The sequence below is a fragment of the Mercenaria mercenaria genome, chromosome 13 (genome assembly GCF_021730395.1).
Source record: "Mercenaria mercenaria strain notata chromosome 13, MADL_Memer_1, whole genome shotgun sequence".
Taxonomy (NCBI): Eukaryota; Metazoa; Mollusca; class Bivalvia; order Venerida; family Veneridae; genus Mercenaria; species Mercenaria mercenaria.
This window is the reverse complement of record NC_069373.1, coordinates 24293088-24313421: the sequence shown is the minus strand read 5'-3', so window position 1 is coordinate 24313421 and position 20334 is coordinate 24293088. Positions and strand designations below refer to the sequence as shown.

Below are 20334 nucleotides of genomic sequence, written 5' to 3'. Positions count from 1 at the left end.
AAGGTCGAAACTGACTGCTTATTTGTCGTGTGTTCGCCTTTCGACTTTCGAGGCGAATACACGAAGACACAACAAAAGAAGGGTGACAACACGAAGTTTTAATACCTGCCGACACGAAAAGTGAAAGATACAAAAGTTTGTGTGTTCGCTCTTGAATTTTCGTTATTTCGCCTTCAGAGTTTCGTGTCGTCGTGTGTTCGCCTCAAAAGTCGAAAGGCGAACACATGACAAATAAGCAGTTTTCGACCTTTCGTGTTTTCCTGTCTTCGACATTTCGACACGAAATGGCAGAAATCAGCCACCATAAGTTATACCTTTTAGGAAGTTGAAATATTTATCAAACATCTTTGAGTAAGAAATGAATGTGAATGAATGTTAATTGTACTGTAGCTTTTGTATTTTGCCTATATAAGTATTTTCATGTTTGGAAACAATTATTGTCTGAAATGTTGTGATTGTGGGGATTTATTGAGTTTTTGTGATAGCTCGATGTCCGGCGTCTGTTGTCTGTCAACATTTAGCTTGTGTATGCAATAGAGGCTGTATTTTTAGCTCGACTATTCAAAGAATAGTCTAGCTATTCTACTCACCCTGGCGTCGGCGTTGGCGTCGGCGTCGGCGTCACACCTTGGTTAAGTTTTTGTTGCAAGTACATACAGCTATCATTTAAAGGCATATAGCTTTGAAACTTATTTATTCTTTTTCTAGGTCAATTACCAACCTCATGGTCAATTCCATAACTCTAACATGTATTTTGAGCAAATTATGCCCCTTTTGGACTTAGAAAATTCTGGTTAGAGTTTTACATGCAAGTTACTACCTCCAAAACTAATGCAGATATTGAATTGAAACTTCACATGTGTCTTCGGGGTTAAAAAACTAGTTGATAGACACCAAGTCCCATAACTCTGACCTTCATTGTTGCAATTTATGCCCCTTTTGGACTTAGAAAATTCTGGTTAAAGTTTTGCGTGCAAAGTACATACAGCTATTACTAAAAAGGCATATAGATTTAAAAACTTATTTTTTCTTTTTCTAGATCAATTACCTACCTCACTGGGTCAAGTCCCATAACTCTGACATGTATTTTGGCCAAATTATGCCCACTTTTGGACTTAGAAAATTCTGGTTAAAGTTTTACATGCAAGTTACTATCTCCAAAACTAATGCAGATATTAAATTGAAACTTCACATGTGTCTTCGGGGTTATAAAACTAGTTGATAGCACCAAGTCCCATAACTCTGACCTTTATTTTGGCCAAATTATGCCCCCTTTTTGACTTAGAAATTTCTGGTTAAAGTTTTGCATGCAAGTACATACAGCTATTACTAAAAGGCATATAGATTTGAAACTTATTTTTTCTTTTTTTAGATCAATTACCTACCTCACATGGTCGAGTCCCATAACTCTGACATGTATTTTGGCCAAATTATGCCCCCTTTTGGACTTAGAAAATCCTGGTTAAAGTTTTACATGCAAGTAACTATCTCCAAAACTACTACAGATATTAAATTGAAACTTCACATGTGTCTTCGGGGTTATAAAACTAGTTGATAGCACCAAGTCCTATAACTCTGACATGTATTTTGGGCAAATTATGCCCCCTTTTGGACTTAGAAAATCCTGGTTAAAGTTTTGCGTGCAAGTACATACAGCTATTACTAAAAGGCATATAGCTTTGAAACTTATTTATTCTTTTTCTAGGTCTATTACCAACCTCACTGGGTCAAGTTCCATAACTCTTAACATGTATTTTGAGCAAATTATGCCCCCTTTTGGACTTAGAAAATTCTGGTTAAAGTTTTACATGCAAGTTACTATCCCCAAAACTAATGCAGATATTGAATTGAAACTTAATATGTTTCTTCGGGGTTATAAAACTAGTTGATAGCATCAAGTCCCATAACTCTGATATGTATTTTGGTCAAATTATGTCCCCTTTCGAACTTAAAACTCTTTTGATATTTAACATTTGGGTAATAATTTCCTGCTTCTGTGACAATATTTCGAATAGTCGAGCTTGGCTGTCTTATGGACAGCTCTTGTTCAACTGATGTTCATGAAATTTTGTCAGAATGATTACCTAGATGAAGTCTAGGCCAAGTTCGAAAATGGGTCATCTGGGGTCAAAAACAAGGTCATTAGGTCAAATCAAAGAAAAATCTTGTGTATGTGATAGAGGCTGTATTTTTCAACTGATCTTATGAAATTTTGTCAGAATGATTACCTTGATGAAATCTAGGCCAATTTTAAAAATGGGTTATCTGCATTCAAAAACTAGGTCACTAGATCAAATCAAATAAAAACCTTGTGTATGCGATAGAGGCTGTATTTTTCAACTGATCTTCATGAATTTTGGTCAGAATGATTGCCTTGATGAATTCTAGGTCAGATTTGAATATAGGTCATCTGGGTTTAAAAACTGGGTCAATAGATCAAATCAAAGAAAACCCTTGTATATGCAATAGGGGCTGCATTTGATACCAGATCTTCATGAAGTTTGATCAGAATGTTTGTCAGGATGAAATCTAGGTCGAGTTTGAATATGGGTCATCTAGGATCAAAAACTAGGTCACCTGGCCAAATTAAAGAAAAACCTTGTGTGACGCAATAGGGGCTGCATTTTACACTGGATATTCATAAAATTTAGTCAGAATGATTGCCTTGATGAAATTTAGGTCAAGTTAGAATATAGGTCATCTGTGGTCAAAACTAGGTCACTAGTTCAAATCAAAGAAAAACCTTGTCTATGCAATGGAGACTGTATTTTTCAATTGATCTTCATGAAATTTGGTCAGAATGATAGCCTTGATTAAATTAAGGTCAAGTTTGAATATGGGTCATCTGGGGTCAAAAACTAGGTCACTTGGACAAATCAAATAAAAATGTTTCGTATGTGATAGAGGCTGTATTTTTCAATTGAGGTTCATGAAATTTGGTCAGAATGATTGCTTTGATCAAATCTAGGTCAAGTTTGAATGTAGGTCATCTTGTCTTAAAAACTAGGTCACTAAGTCAAATTGAAGAAAATAATTGTTTACACTTGAGACCACATTTTTGGTCCAATCTTAATGAAAATTGGTTAGACTATTTGTCAAACATGTTTACACTGTTATGGTGTGTTTCTCAGGTGAGCGACCTAGGGCCATCTTGGCCCTCTTGTATAGTGAATTTTAAAGGAGAGATCATGTGATTGTTATATTTCTTTTGCAGGACTGTTCAGTTTTATCTTAGATTGGGTTGTAGTGACACACACCCTGATCCTGCTACACCCCCTGTCTACACCCAGTACAGCACAAATGGTGGTATTAACTGGCATACAATTGAACAGTTTGACTACAATGATAACAGCCATACACCATTCTATGTTGTTTTGAACTTTCCAGCAAAAGCACGATCCACAGCCTCACAGTTAAGATGGTGGCAACCTTCCAAAGATGGATTATTTATGGAACCTTGGGCTATTGATGAGGTATTGAATTAAACATGCAACCTAGGTTTATTGGTGAGGTATTGAATTGAATTGAAATTAAATGTGTAACAATGCAACCCTTGGCTATTGATGAAGTATTGTATAAACATGCAGCATTTGGCTATTGATGAGGTACTGAATAAATCATACAACCTCATGCTACTGATGGGGTATTGTATAAATCTTGCAACCTTGCACTGTTGATGTAGTACTGAAATAAACATGTAACCATGCACTATAACTGAGGTACTGAATAAAATGTGCAACCTTAGGTAATTGATAAGGTATTGAATAAAACATACAGACTTAAGCTGTTGATGAGATATTGAATAAAAAATGCAATCTAAGGCTGTTGGATATTAAATTTAATTGAAAATGCAACCTTGCGCTGTTGATGAAAAATTGAATGAAAAAAGCAACTTTGCACTATTGACAAGGTATTGATTCATATGTACAATCTTACCCTATTTTTGAGGTATTGAATTAAACATGCATTTTTATATGCCCGAAGAGACGTATTATGTTATACACCTGGTGTCCGTCCATCTGTCTGTCTTGTCTGTCCTTTAGCAATTTCGTGTCCGCTCTGTAACTCTTGAACCACTTGAAGGATTTCAAAGAAACTTGACACAAATGTTCATTACATTGAGACGACATGCAGAGCACATGTTCCGGATGGCTCATTTCAAGGTCAAGGTCACACTTAGGAGTCAAAGGTCATATGACTTTGTTTCATGTCCACTCTTTAACTCTTGAACTGCTTGAAAGATTTCAAAGAAACTCGACACAAATGTTTACCACATCAAGACGATATGCAGAGCGCATGTTTCGGATGGCTCACTTCAAGGTCCAGCTCACACTTAGAGGTCAAAGGTCATATGACTTTGTTTTGTGTGTATATTGCTCTGCATTGCTGTGCTCTTGTTTTTATTTGGCTGATCCCTTTTTTGTTCACTTACAATAAAAAAAATTTGAGTTACTTCCCTTTTATGTTACTATTAATAGCTTATTTTGTAACTTTTTGTACGCCCAAAGGGACGTATTATGTTATGATGCTGGTGTCCGTCTGTCCGTCCGTCCGTGTGTCCATTAGCAGTTTCGTGTCCGCTCTGTAACTCTTGAACCCCTTGAAGGATTTCAAGGAAACTTGACACAAATATTCACCACATCGAGCCGACATGCAGAGCGCATGTTTTGGATGTCTAACTTCAAGGTCAAGGTCACACTTAGGGGTCAAAGGTCATATCAGTTTGTTTCGTGTCCGCTCTGTAACTCTTGAACCCCTTGAAGGATTTCAAAGAAACTTGACACAAATGTGCACCACACCAAGATGACATGCAGAGCGCATGTTCCGGATGACTCGCTTCAAGGTCAAGGTCACACTTAAGGGTCAAAAGTCATATCAGCTTGTTTCGTGTCCGCTCTGTAACTCTTGAAATGCTGGAAGGATTTCAAAGAAACTTGGCAGAAATGTTCACCACACTGAGACGACATGCAGAGCACATGTTCCGGATGACTTGCTTCAAGGTCAAGGTCACACTTAAGGGTCAAAGGTCATATATGACTTTGCTTTGTGTATATTGCTCTGCATTGCAGTGCTCTTGATTTTATTTGGCAGATCTCTTTTTTGTTCACTTACAATATTTTTTTTTTTAATTACTTCCCTTTTATGTTACTATAAATAGCTTATTTTGAAACTTTTTATTGATGGCTGTAGGGAAAAACCGAGACCACTTTTCTGTGGTACAACATGGATGGTACCTCCAATTTTTAGGTGTATTTTTACATACCTGTACCTGATAAGGAATTTTTTTTTGTGGACTTTGAATATTTTTTTTGTGGACTTATATTTGTTTTTTTGAAGTTTTCCTTTTGTTGTTCCAGTCCTTTGGGCTACAACAGTCAAGTTCTTTAAATTTTGCTCCCATCCTATGATGTAACCCTTCGGGCGTATATTGCCCCGCTTGGCGGAGCTCTTGTTTATTATTGGCCGTAGGGAAAAACTGAGACCACTTTTCTGTGGTACAACATGGATGGTACTTCCAATTTTAAGGTGTATTTTGACATATCTGTAGCTGGTAAGGATTTTTTTTGTGGACTTAGAATATTTTTTTTTCTGTGGACTTTGAATTATTTTTTGGAATTTCTTCCCTTTGTTGTTCCTGTCCTTTGGGCTTCAACAGTCAAGTTCTTTAAATTTTGTTCCCATCCTCTGATATAACCCTTACGTCACACTTAGGAGTCAAAGGTCATACCTTCAGGCGTATATTGCTCCGCATTGCGGTGCTCTTGTTATTCGTTTGGAGTGGTTTTCATGCAACATTGTGCTAAATACAACTTCGCACTGTTGGTGATGCACTGAATAATGCTATTATTAGGTATTGAATTAAACATGCAGCTTTGTACTTTGATGAGGTATTGAATAAAACATGCAACCTTATGCTATTGATGAGATATTAAATACGACATGCAACCCTTGGGCTGTTGATGAGATATTGAATAAAACATGCATTCTTACTGAAGAGGTATTGAATAAAATATGCAACCTTGTGCAATTGATGAGGTATTGAATAAAATATGCAACCCTGCCTTACTGATGAGATATGTGATCTTGTGCTATTGATGATGTCTTGAATGAAACATACACTCTTGCAGTATTGATGAGGTTTTCAATAAAATATGCAACTTTATGTTATTAGTGAGGTATTAATTGATCATATCTTTCTGAAAACTATCTTTGAAACCATTTAATGGAATTTTCAATAGCTACAATATACATTCTTGATCACATTACAAGATATTCACAGAAAGCCAATGAAAAAGAAATTGTATACAATGTAAGACAGTTGAAATATCTTTTTGTAATGTCAGATATATGTTGGAGGTAACTTTGAGGGTGAGCCAATGTTAGCAGATGATCCAAAAGCCCCTAAGGACCCTAACTGGACCCTTAACCCAGGTGGAGTCATAGAACTGGTGTGTGGTGAAGAGTTTGATGCTATAGACTTTATTGGTATGTTGATCTACTTCCTGTTCTTGTCTTGCTTTTTGGAATAAATATGTATGATGCTAGTTTTACATAATGAGTGTGAAGAAATTATGGCTTGATATTCCAGAGTCCTGGTCTTTTGATGGAGCTTGTGTTCAGCTGGCTTAAATTACAAGTAAATTCATCTCACTTGAAAACTTTCCTTTGCTAAAACTCCCTGTAAGTTCATTACAATCAGATACCTCTCTTTACTCAAACTCCTCCTACTATACATCTTAAATGCCATATTAAGTTTTGTTTCCCATTTAAGCCTGACTTTATTGTATAATAAAAGCACCAGAATTTTATTTGACTATTGATAGCTCAAACTACTGTACATTTTACTGAAAAAATAGAAAAAAAACTGTTAAAGACATGTACAACATTACTGAACAGTAAAAAAAAACAACGCACAAATCCTTATAAACTCTAGGGATCTCTAGGAATGTGTAATTTTTCCTGAAAAATAGACCAGCTATAATAAAGATTATTAAGAACACCTAACAATTGTTATAATGAACTCTTTCTATCTGATCAGGGGGTGAGAAATACAGATTTGCTGTAACAGCCGATGTTGTTGTCCAGGAAGGAACACTTCTACAGTTTGACTTAGCCATGGGATGTTCAGCCCCAAAGCACTGCTTCAGTAAGTTTCTGATTGATTTAGCCATGGGATGTTCAGCCCCAAAGCACTGCTTCAGTAAGTTTCTAACTGTTTAGCCATGGGATGCTCAGCCCCAAAGCACTGCTTCAGTAAGTTTCTAATTGATTTAGCCATGGGATGTTCAGCCCCAAAGCACTGCTTCGGTAAGTTTCTAATTGATTTAGCCATGGGATGTTCAGCCCCAAAGCACTTCTTCAGTAATTTTCTAATTGATTTAGCCATGGGATGCTCAGCCCCAAAGCACTGCTTCAGTAAGTTTCTAATTGATTTAGCCATGGGATGCTCAGCCCCAAAGCACTGCTTCAGTAAGTTTCTAATTGATTTAGCCATGGGATGCTCAGCCCCAAAGCACTACTTCAGTAAGTTTCTAACTGTTTAGCCATGGGATGCTTGGCCCCAAAGCACTATTTCAGTAAGTTTCTAATTGATTTAGCCATGGGATGTTCAGCCCCAAAGCACTGCTTCAGTAAGTTTCTAATTGATTTAGCCATGGGATGTTCAGCCCCAAAGCACTGCTTCAGTAAGTTTCTAATTGATTTAGCCATGGGATGCTCAGCCCCAAAGCACTGCTTCAGTAAGTTTCTAACTGTTTAGCCATGGGATGTTCATCCACAAAACATGGCTTCGGTAAGTTTCTAATTGACTTAGCTATAAGATGTTCAACCCAGAAACACTGCTTCAGTAAGTTTCTATTTGACTTAGCCATATTTTCAATCCAAATGCTTTTTTAAGTCTTTGATTGACTTAGCCATGCGATGTTCAGCCCCAAAACACTGCTTTGGTAAGTTTACAATTGACTTAGCCATGGGATGTCCAATCCCTAAACACTGATTTAGTAAACTGCTTTATTAAGTAATTGATTGACATGACCATGGGATATCCAAAGCCTATACACTGCATAAGTAAGTTTTTGATTTTCTTAGCCATAGAATTCCATCCAATAAACACTGCTTTAGTAAGTTTTTTTCAGACTTCTTTGACATCATCTCCCACATCATATGACACAAGGGTCATAGCTCTGGCACCAATATTTCATGAATTATGTTCCCTTTTTACATAAAATTTCAGGTTAAAGTGTTGATGCACTTTCACTCTGTATCTGTTTTAACCAAACAGATTTGATTCAAACTTATAATAATTGTAGCACATCATCACCCACATCATATGACACAAGGGCCATAACTCTGGCACCAATATTTCATGAATTATGCCCCCTTCTTACTCATGATTTCAGGTTAATGTTGTTGCATCACTTTATCTTTGTTATTACTTAACAAATTTGATTCAAATTTAAAATAGTTCTTCCACATTATTGTTCTCATCATATTACACAAGGTCCATAACTCTGGCACAAATATTTATTGACTTATGATCTTTTTTAGCTCGACTATACGAAGTATATGGAGAGCTATCCTACTCGCCCAGGTGTCAGTGTCTTTCTGCGACCACACCTTGGTTAAAGTTTTGATGCACTTTCTCGTTTTTCTCCTTATCTCAGTAATTACACGATGGATTTGCTTCAGACTTAAAACAGTTATTCCTCATCATCATCCACACCATCTGACATAAGGCCCATAACTCTCACATCAATATTCTATGACTTAAACCCCCTTTTTATTTAGAGTTTTGGGTTAAAGTTTTGGTGCACTTGCACTCTATCTCAGTTATTACTTAATGGATTTGATTCAGATTTAAAATAGTGGTTCCAAATCATCACCCACATCATAATTATGACACAAGGTCAATAACTCTGGCTCCTATTTTTAGCTAACCTGAGCCAAATGGTGAGCTTTTGTGACTGCTCAGTGTCTGTCATCCGTCAACATTTTCTAAATAAAAATTCTCCTAGAAAACCACTAGGCAAAATTACACCAAACTTCACAGGAATGAATATTTTGCGTGTGACATCACCTTATGGTCCTGTACCAAGATTGTTAAAATTGTGCCTTTGGGTGAAAAGAGGCCCTGCCCTGGGGGTCACAAGTTTTACATAGACTTATATAGGAAAAAACTTTAAAAATCTTCTTGTCTAAAACCACAAGACCTAGGCCTTTGATATGTGGTATGTAGGATTGCCTAGTGGTTCTCTAACAATACTGTTCAAATTATGTCCCTGGGGTGAAAAGAGGGCCTGCCCCAGGGTGTCTCAAGTTTTACATAGACTTGTATAGGAAAAAACTTTAAAAATCTTCTTGTCTGAAACTGCAAGGCCTTTGCTTTTGATATTTGGTATGTAGCATTGCCTAGTGGATCTCTACCAAAATTGTTCAAATTATGCCCCTGGGGTGAAAAGAGGTCCTGCCCCGAGGGGTCTTAAGTTTTACATAGACTTATATAGGAAAAAAACTTTAAAAATCTTCTTGCCTGAAACTGCAAGACCTAGGCTTTTAAACACCACAGGGATGTTCCTTGGATGGTCCTCTTTAAAAATTGTTCAAAGAATTGAATTCCTTAATGAACTCTGGTTGCCTGGCAACCAAAATGAAAAACTTTAAAACTCTTCTTGTCCAAAACTGCAATGCATAGAGCCTTGATATTTGGCGTGTGACATCATCTAATGGTCCTCTATGTAGACTGTTCAAGTTATGCCCCTGGGATGAAAAGAGGCCCCACACAGGGTGTCCCAAGTTTTACACAGATATATAGGAAAAAAACTTTAAAAATCTTCTTGTCTGAAACCTCAAGATATGTGGGATGTAGCATTGCCTTGTGGTCCTCTACCAAGATTGTTCAAATTATTACCCTGGGGCGAAAAGAGGGCCAGCATCGGGGGTCCCAAGTTTTACATAGACTTATGTAGGAAAAAACTTTAAAAAACTTTCTTGTCTGAAACTGCAAGGTCTAGGCTTTTCATATTTGGTATGTTGTATTGCCTATTGATCCTCTACCAAGATTGTTCAAATTATGCCCCTGAGGTGGAATGAGGCTCCACCTAGGGGGTCCCAAGTTTAGTATATACTTATATAGGAAAAAACTTTTAAAATATTCTTGCCTGAAACTGCAAGGCCTAGGCTTTTGATATTTGGTCTGTTGCATTGCCTAGTGGTCCTCTACCAAAATTGTTCAAATTATGATCCTGGGTTGAAAAGAGGCCCTGCCCTAGGGGTCCCAAGTTTTACATAGACTTATATAGGAAACAACTTTTAAAATCATCTTGTCTGAAAGTTCAAGGCCTGGGCCTTTGATATGTGGTATGTAGGATTGCCTAGTGGTTCTCTAACAATACTGTTCAAATTATGCCCCAGGGATGAAAAGAGGCCCAACCCTGGGGGTCACTTGTTTACATAGACTTATATAGGAAAAGAAATTAAAGATCTTCTTGTCTTAAAGTTCAAGGCCTAGGCCTTTGATATTTGGTATGTAGCATTGCCTAGTGGATCTCTAACAAGATTGTTCAAATTATGCGCCTGGGGTAAAAAGAGGGTCACTTGTTATATGAGTTATATAGGAAAAAATTCTTCAAAAATTATTTGATCGTATTTCCTACACTGTTTAATTATAATTACCTGATGACCCCAAGTAATTAGGGGTCACTTGACTGTGACCTTGACCTACTGACCGACTTTCTTGTGTTTTTTTAAGATACAGCCTTGAAATTTGGATAACATATACAGATTTGCATGCCGATCTTAACACTGACATTCAGTGACCATGAATGTGACCTACCAACCTACTTTCTTAATATTTTAACATCAGTTTAACATTTGAAACATGTAGCTCATAATTATTAGTAATTACTCAGGTAAGGGATCAAGTGTCATCATGACCATCTTGTTTACTTAGACTTTCAGTTTAATTTTGATGCTTTTTCACTATATCTCTGTTGTAACTGAATGGATTTTATTCAAACTTAAAATGGTGGTTCCACATGGTCACCAACATCATATGACACAATGTTCATGATGCTGACACCAAAATGCTATTAGTTATGCCCTCTTTTTACTAGAATTTCAGGTTCAAGTTGTGATGCAGTTCTGTTCTATCTCACTTATTTGATTCAAACTTCAAATAGTTGCTCCACATTATTAGCCACATGATATAACACAGGATTCGTTTTTAGCTCGACTATACGTAGTATGTAGAGCTATCCTACTCGACCCGGTGTCGGCGTCCTTCCACATCCGCACTTCGTTAAAGTTTTGATGCACTTTCTCTTTATCTTTGTTATTACTAGATTTATTTGATTCAAACTTAAAATATTTGTTCCACATCATCACCCACATCATATGACACAAGGTGCATAACTCTGGCACCAATTTTTCATGAATTATGCCTTCTTTTTACTTAGAATTTTATGTTAATTTTAATGCATTTTCACTATATCTCTGTTATTTCACAAGGGATTTGCTTCAAACTTAAAACAGTTGTTCCTCATCATCACCAACATCATATGGCACAAGGGTCATAACTCTGGCACCAATTATTATACCCCCTTTTTACTTAGAGTTTCAGGTTAAAATTTAGACGCACTTTCACTTTTATCTGTGTTATTACCAAATGGATTTGATTCAAACTTCATGGGTGAAAGTTTTCCGGAGTACTCCGGAAGTTCCGGATTTTCCATCTCGGCCCGGATCGTTTTTCCAAATCGTCTAAATCCGGGTCGAAATTCAGGGGGGGGGGGGGGGGGGGGTATGGTGTCATCATTTCCACAAAGATCGAAAAATCAATCGATCGCCGACAAACACAACCGACTCTTTGTTTGAAGCGCATCTCGCATATCGTCAATATGTAACGACAATTTTGATTGGACTGCATAGGCGATGTACTTCAATGAAAACAACTGTTAGTTTTTCATATAAATTTTACATGCGCCGAAAAGTTCCCGCGTGTCAGGATTTGCACGGACTTTTGTCTGCAGCATGCATTTCTCGATTTCTTGCATGCAATTTTATCTTCAAACACAAAGAACATTTAGACGCCTCGTATATTGCGAGTTATGTCTTATGCGAGGATTGGCGAGTTAATGTCTGCATGGATAGGGACGAGTGGACCTCTCTGTATGCTCGTCCGATCGGGCGAGTGGATTTTACCTCGTAACTTTACCAAATTCAGAAATTACATCCTTAAAAATAACCTGGATTGACTGGAATTAACCCGCGAATCATAAAAATATCAAAACGTCATGCCAGTAATTTTCCATTCCACGAACATGAGCGACCTATCGTAATAATAATATCTAATTTAGGCCTTTGTTTATCGACACGTACACCAAAAAAACGCGCATAATGCATTCATTTTTTAATATAATCGCTTCAAATTTTCAGCACCGCTTGAGAAGTAACACTGTTTGAATTCTATAACAATTTTAATAAGATATCGACAGGAATGTAGGCAATACTCCATAAAAACGATCGAATTTTCATACAGTTATTTTTAAAAGTTCAAACAGCGCGATCTTAATTATTTATTTATTTCTAAAAGTAAATAAGTAATACATTCTATGGTCATAAAATTCAGACTTTTGACAAGAAAGTACAAAAAACAGAATTAAAAAATCTTAAATAATAAAAACGCGGCAGCTATTTCAATACATCGAGTAAAACGATTTTTGGCAAACATTTCTGTAATGCGGCAGAATAGGTTACGTGACCTCGTGGACGTAAATAGAAATGTGGTTTTAAAATAAAGCAGTATGTTGCTGTGGTTTTAAATAAGTTTGATTAGTAAATGAATCTTGTAGGTGTATTTTTGACAGGATACTATGTAAGATATTTCTTCTCAAACAAAATATAAATTCCTTGAGGGCAAATAGGTCACTTGTCGTTTGACACAGTTTACCTGTCAGTTTATACGGAATATTGGCCATTCGCTTTTTAAACAAAATAAAGAAGATACATTTATACTGTTTTAAAAGAACGAGGCGGTACGATTAGACAGTGATGTGTCACATGGCGCGAAAATATGACGTAATGCCATGACAATCTCGGGCAACTTTGATCTCCACTTCAGATGCCATGTGACAGACACACTTCTTTTAGCTCTTTGAGGGGGTTTTAACTGATGACGAAAACAAGGCCAGTACTTATTTTATCAACAGAATATTTACCGATAATTGTTAATGTTCTTTCCGCTTTGAACAGGGATTGGTTGATGATAATTATTGTGTCCATATTTTTTAGACACTTCCCAAAATAATTATTTTCCGGGATTTTCGAATCTAAAGCAAGGTAGATCAGATAGGATACAAGAAAAAATATATAAACAGCTGAATACTGATAAAAGGAAGCAAGACGACCGTTTATATAACTATTCACTCACGTTTTTTATGACTTTCACGTGCGCCTAAAAAAATGCCGAGTCAAAGTTTGCACGGACTTTCAAACGCATGTCCTTGATTTCTACGCTTTGCAGGCTTTTTATCTCCAAAGTATCAATCTTTCCATGAGGAACACGAAGATCAAGATTTCTTTTGGGGATGAACGCGCTGTAATTAGGGTTGCACGGGACAGTGGGTGAAAAATGACGTTTTTACCGCCAGCGTACAATACTTAGGACTTAGAAAGCAAACATGGTAACAGATGGAGATTGGTTTGGCTATCTGAATGTGGCACTGATGGTGATCTATGGGGTCTTTGGCTACGAAAACCGGATATTGCAGGGTCTGCATTTAGTGAATGTTGTGCCAAAACTAAAAAAAAAAAAAAAAAAAAAAAAAAAAATAGGTTGGCATGAAAAAACAAAAATGTTGCTAGAATTATCGGGTTGTTTCAGTCTGAACCTTACAAAAACATGTTGAGGGTATATTGTTGAAACAAGTCCTTGACTTAAAAAAGTTACTGTTAACTGAAAATCATGCATTTTGTGCAACATAATAAGTAATTTTTTGGCAAACATATAATAGAGATAGTACCTAAGTTTTTCAAATCATAGGTTTGGAGTTAAAAAGCTTTGAAATGAAGAGAAATGTCCATATATTTCTCAAAAACAGAAATATAGACACTATTTTAACCAGAAGTGCGGAGTTATGAGCATTTAATATTTTCATGATAACTAAAATTTTGTGATCAAGGAAATGTAACTCTTCTTGAACATGGAGAACATAAACATCAAAGGGACATAATATAGTCAATATTTTCTAATTGGGTGCATTTGATTTAACATTCAACTTTGATCTGGATTGCTAAATACTGATCCATGATACTGTGTGCTAAAAATTTAGAACATCTGGAACAGTCTATTAACAGCAAAACTATGCTTTAGCAGAATCTAAATAGTTAAGCTCTAACTGGGACTCGAACCCAGGACCTCTCACCCCTAAGGCAGACACTCTACCACTTCCCTATAACAGCAGTAGCTAATAGCTATGCAGTTTAATTGCTGGATTACATTGCGTGAACTGGAACAATAATCGGTGAACTCCGGATTATCGGCGTATTCGCTTTGTTACCTAACGGCAATTTTTGTGTAAAGAAACAATATAATCTAATGCTGCCAACGTCATAATTGGTCAAATCTGCCCAAATTTCTCTGACGTGTTGTTCAGAGTATGAACTTACTAACTGGCAGTACCAGTGAAATATTACTTACACTGAATCTTTTATATTTGCCCTTTTTGCAGCTGCCGAACGGCAAAGACGATGAGATTTGTCCAAATATAAGTAATTATTTTACCAGTTTTGAGAGGATTTCAATTGATGGGAAATTACAGTTACAAACTAAATACCTTTCTGCAACACATGGAGTCATTAGCATTCACTGTCAATCAGTATTATGACTGAGATCGACTGTCATTCATTCATTTCAAAGTTTCATAGACAGAGTCCGTTGTTTACATTTTTATCGTAACCGGTGCACTTGTAAAAATCACTTTAGTTTGAAAAATCAAAGTATGCGAAGAGCTATGGTACGGTCTCTACATATAAGGCTAGGATAGGGCTGTTCTAAGCGTTCAATATCACTAATTTTCAGTAGCTTCCGGGGGGCTTCGCCCCCCTGGCCCCCCTACCAGGGCTTTGCCCTGGACCCACTGGGGGCCCTAGTGGCCCCCAGCAATTTTTTCAGGATTTTCAGGATTCCATACTTTCACCCATGAAACTTAGAATAGTTGTACTACATCATCATCCACATCATATGATACAAAGGCCGTAACTCTTCCACCAATATTTCATGAATTATGTCCCCTTCTTACTTAGAATTTCCAATTAATTGTAGTGTACTTTCACTATATCTTTTACTAATAGAATTTCCGGTTCAAGTTGTGATGCACTTTTGCTGTATCTCTAGTATTACTAAATAGATTTGATTAAAACTTAAAATAGTTGTTCTGAATTATTAGTCGCATGATATGACACATGGTGCATTACTTTTGCAGAAGTTTTCCATGAATTATGTTCCTTTTATACTGATTTCATTTTTTGAGACTTAAGCTCTTGTCCAATATCTTCATCCATATTTGAGTCATTAAACACTCAAGTGACAGTGACAGCTTCCTCAGTTGTTCCCAATTTCACTATCCAGCATCGAAATAGTCAAGCATGTCCCTCAGTCCACAGGATAGTTATGTTGCTAGGAGAACAATAGATAACAGTGATTCTATTCATTCTGTGTCCTTTTAATTACTATCATCCTAGGAATATAAGACGCACATTTTTTTACTGAGATTCTGGGCTCAAAGGACCGATGCGTCCTATATATGGGGATAGAAAAAGACCAAACATTTCCCCTGACTCAGAAATTAAGAAAATCAATCTTTGTTTACACCGCGTACCTTTATATTGAAGAGAATTCAAGGGGAGTAAATACCAATGACTCGGGCATAGCTAATAGCTGGTATCGGACCCCGGCGTCTTAAATTACTTTTGTATAAAATGTAAAATTTAGAGCTCATGTAAAATCTTAAGGTATTGGACCCGTTATAGCGTACCTCCTTTTTGAAGAGTATTCAATTCCTACCATAAACCTACTTTGACTGCAATTTCCAGGGGGGCGTAGGTTCAAGCCCCACTGGGACCAAATTTTTTTTCTCCATATTTTCCTTTTTTCTAGTAAGTTTTTACTTCTTTCAAGACTTATTATGGATGTATTGTACAAAATTGGAAAATTTTCATTTTATAAGCGATTTCTTGCTGTTCAAAGTGAATTTACCTCTGAATCAGGAGGGGTAGAGTTAGACATCTTTAAAAATACTGAGTTACGTGCGGTAAAAGTTCTCTATTTTGCCTTCATTCTTTAGATTACCTATTGTGGAAGAAATGCAGGTAGGTTTTATTTCTGCCCCAAGGTTATTTTTGAATGAAGTGAGCAAAATTCAGACCCATAGGATTCGACCTTAACTTTTCAATATTGGAGTTAGAATTCTGTCTCATTAAATCTGTTTACTTGAGGCACCCTTGAAAAAAATGATGTTTACAGTTTTATTTTGTGTTTTATAATTGTTTAACAATAGTTTGATGTTTCTTTTATCAAAATTAATGCTGTAATGAATTCTCTGCAAACGTTTTAGATAGTGGCCATCACATTGAAATTTGTCTCTACTTGAGCTTGAGGAAATAACATAAATTATACAAAATTTACAAAAACGGCATGGTAAAAGTTGTTTAAAATTTTCAACAAAGTGCAAAACATGGTCAACTTTAAGAATATACCAAGCAAATGCTATTTTCTAAATATTACTATTAGGGGTCCAATACCTTAAGATAAATAAATGCTGTTTTTCATTAAAATATATTTTACAATGCATTTCTGTAACTGATCATTATGTTTTTAAAAGACCTGTGTAAAACTTTCCCGGCGTGTTTTCACACATTTTGCATTAAAATACTTGAATCTCCAAATCAGGTAGCCTGGAAATCGATTATCTAGCCTTCAAACATAATTTTGATAGTTGTCTATAATCCTCTTGTTCATCGAGAAATTCATGCCCGAGCCATTACGTATCTTACACCTACTGTCAAAATCTGCAAACAATTAACCATTTAATCATACCCGGTGGAAACTGTAAACATGTGTATGCGAGATTTTAGACTGATCCAATATGATCATAGTCCCTGATCCGTAATGTTTAAAACAATTTGCAAACCAGTCTTAAAAGTATGTCATTTTACCGCCACGTGCCAAAGTATACTTTGTTTTTACCGGCATCAGTATTCATTGAGTGATGAGAGGATGTGGCAGTTTAGTGCTAACACAGAGTTTATGCTTTTCAATTTAAATACTTGCACAAAATGCAAAAATATCGACAATGATTTACAAAAACAGGCAAGTTCGTAGAAACTATAGCGAATTTCGGACAAACATAAATTCAGATAAGTGATAAGTGGGTATAAGCATTTTTCCAGAATTCTGCTGATATTTTTTCACTGCGTCCTATACACGAGTGCGACCTATATTCAGCCGATTACGGTAGCTAAAATTCTGTTACATTGGTGAACAAACAATAGAGAGAACGAAAGGAGTAGCCCCATAATGACTGTACCATAAGAAGTTCCATCATCCATTTATCTGTGAATCCCTCCACACTTTTTGTCAAATAATATCTTCTCTGAAACCGTTAGGTGGAAGTTGATGAAACTTGGCCTAGATATTCCTTGCATAGTCCTCTACCAAATTGTTCAAAGAATGCCATTCTATGCAGAATTCTGGTAAGGAAAAACTTCAACAATATTCTTTTCCAAAACAGCAAGGCTCAGAGCTTAGATATTTGGTATGTAGTATTGTCCAGTGGTCTTCTACCAAATTTGTTCAAAGCATGTCTTTTGGATATAAACTGGCACCGCCCTAGGGTTCACTTATGTAGGAAAAACTTTATAAAACTTTTTCATTTTAAAACCGTAATGCCCTGAGATTAGATCTTTGGCATGTAGCATTGTGAAGTGGTCTACTCTGAAGTTTGTTCAAATTATTCCCCTTGGGTCAAAATTGGCCCTGTTATGTGGTTCATTTGTGTTACATAGACTTATATAAGAAAGACTTTACAAATCTTCATATCTAGAGCCTCAAGTGCTTGTGCTTATGACTTGTAGCATTGTGTATTGGATCTCTACTAAAATTGTTCAAATCTTGCCCCTGTGAAATTGGCCCCACCCATGGTGTGGGGGTGGGGATGACTCCTTTTACATAGACTTATATAGGAAGAACTTTCATTGTTGTCTAAAACTTTGGCCTAAAGTTAAGGTATTTGGAATGTAGCATTGTTAAGAGGTCTTCTACCAAAAAATTATGTACTCATTTCAAGGTGATATTTGTTTGCTTTTCTAGAGATACACCTAGCCTACTCATTGGACAAGGGAGTGACCTGGGAACCACTATGGAAGCCATGTTACCCCTCAAACATTGACTGCAACAAAGTGTTTTCACCAGATAATGCATTTCCATCAGATTATAACTGGGGAAGGAACAGACATAGCATTCCACTTGCATTCCATACTAGGTAGGTAATAGGTGTAATAAAAGAGTTCAGTATCATTGTTCAAGTCATATTTCAGTATTAAACATAAAATCTTACATAGAAAGAAGAAGTAAAAGTAGATTTATTGCCTTAAGGAAGTGGTACACCTTGTCACCAGAGTAGATTTAAATTAATTGAATCGTAGCAATTTATTGTATTTTGTATAATTTAATGTTTTAGCTGCTACAATCTCCATTTCGTTTTATCTCTGTCCTTTCAAGTACAATTTTTATGCTCCCCGAAGAGGGTAGCATATAATCGCCACCTTGTTGGTCGGTCCGTCCGTCTGTCTGTCTCTCCATTCGTCCATCACACTTCTTGTCCACAGCATAACTCAAAAAGTATTAAAGGTTCTAAGTTGTAACTTCACACAATGGTAGAGCTCATTGAGAGAGCCAGAGTCTAAGTCCAAAACTATGAAAGGGATTGACTTGATACTTTACATATTGATAGAGGTCAGTGAGAGGAAGTGCAGTGTCAAAGAACCATAACTCTAGCCTGAACCCATTTTTGAATTATCTCCCTTTATGTGAAAAAAGTTTGTCCAGAGAATAATTTGAAAATTATATGAGGGATTAATTTAATACTTCACATATTAATAGAAATCAGTGAGAGGGAGTGTAGTGTCAAAGAACAATAACTATAGCTTACTCTGTTTTTGAAATATCTCCCTTTATGTATGAACACTTGTCCAGTGTATTTCTTGAAAAGTGTATAAATGATTGACTTAATACTTGACACATTTACAGAGGTCAGTGAGAGGAAGTGCAGTAACTAAGAGCCATAATTCTAGCTGGCCTCATTATTTAATTACCTCCCTTTGTGTTAAATACTTTGTTTAGAGCATCTCTTCTTACCTATAAGAGATACTTTCTTCAAATTTTAGATTCTTATAGGGCACATTGAGGGGGAGTGCAGTACATATTAACAATAACTGTAGATCACCCTATTTTTATTATCTCCCTATTATATAAAAAATTGTCCTGAGAATAATTTGAAAACTATATAAAGGATTGACTTTATACTTAATACATTTATTAAGGTCTTTGCGATGTGTTTGTAGAAGAAAGCTCACACAATGTACAAAACTGCTAAAATGCTATAAAAGCAATGTTTAGATGCATCTTCACTTAGAAAATTGTAACTTTCTGATAGAATATCAAATTATCAACTTTAGGATTTAGAATAAAAACCTCAAGGCAAGCCTAAAGATATTTGAATTGGCAGGAAACACATTTACATGTAAATTAAAATCATACCGCTTTTCAAATAGATACAAGATCAAGTAATAAATGGAAAACTGGTAAAGTTCTTCTGAACTGTTATATTTTAGAAAATACTTTACTAAGTTTCCATATGGTGCTATATTGTATATGCAGCCAGATAACTGCTTGCATTTAGATTGCAAACAACCTATAATATTTTGCAATTATGCGAAATAAAACTTTTTTAAAATTTTTTCGCACAATTGATACAAAGAATTAATCAGAATGTAGACTAACCACCAAGGCGCAACAATAATTTATTAAAATGAATTCTTACATCAGCTGATGTGAGGTGATCAATTGAGAATATACCCCATGTCATAGTCTTTCCTTGCTGTATAAAATAGACATATGGGCGGAAAAGCTACTAAATGCTGGTAATAATTCTGATGTTTTTGCATTTATTGAAATGTGATTCAACTTGATTTTCCAAAAATCGAGGATAACTTAAACAATAGTAATTAACTGACAAATTTGGTATATACAAAATAAATGAAACAGATGGCATACGTATT

The 20334-nt window shown here is 36.0% G+C and overlaps 1 protein-coding gene across 2 annotated transcripts in view; it reads left to right on the top strand.

Moving 5' to 3' along the window:
• The window catches only part of LOC123529323 (reelin-like), a 418269-nt gene that overhangs the window by 321254 nt on the left and 76681 nt on the right, over nucleotides 1-20334 (top strand). For both annotated transcript variants that reach the window (XM_045309613.2, XM_045309612.2), the window contains exons 43-46: nucleotides 3215-3473; nucleotides 6345-6486; nucleotides 7040-7147; nucleotides 18365-18536. In XM_045309613.2, coding sequence (XP_045165548.2) covers nucleotides 3215-3473; nucleotides 6345-6486; nucleotides 7040-7147; nucleotides 18365-18536 — 681 coding nt within the window. The remainder of the gene's footprint in view (nucleotides 1-3214; nucleotides 3474-6344; nucleotides 6487-7039; nucleotides 7148-18364; nucleotides 18537-20334) is intronic.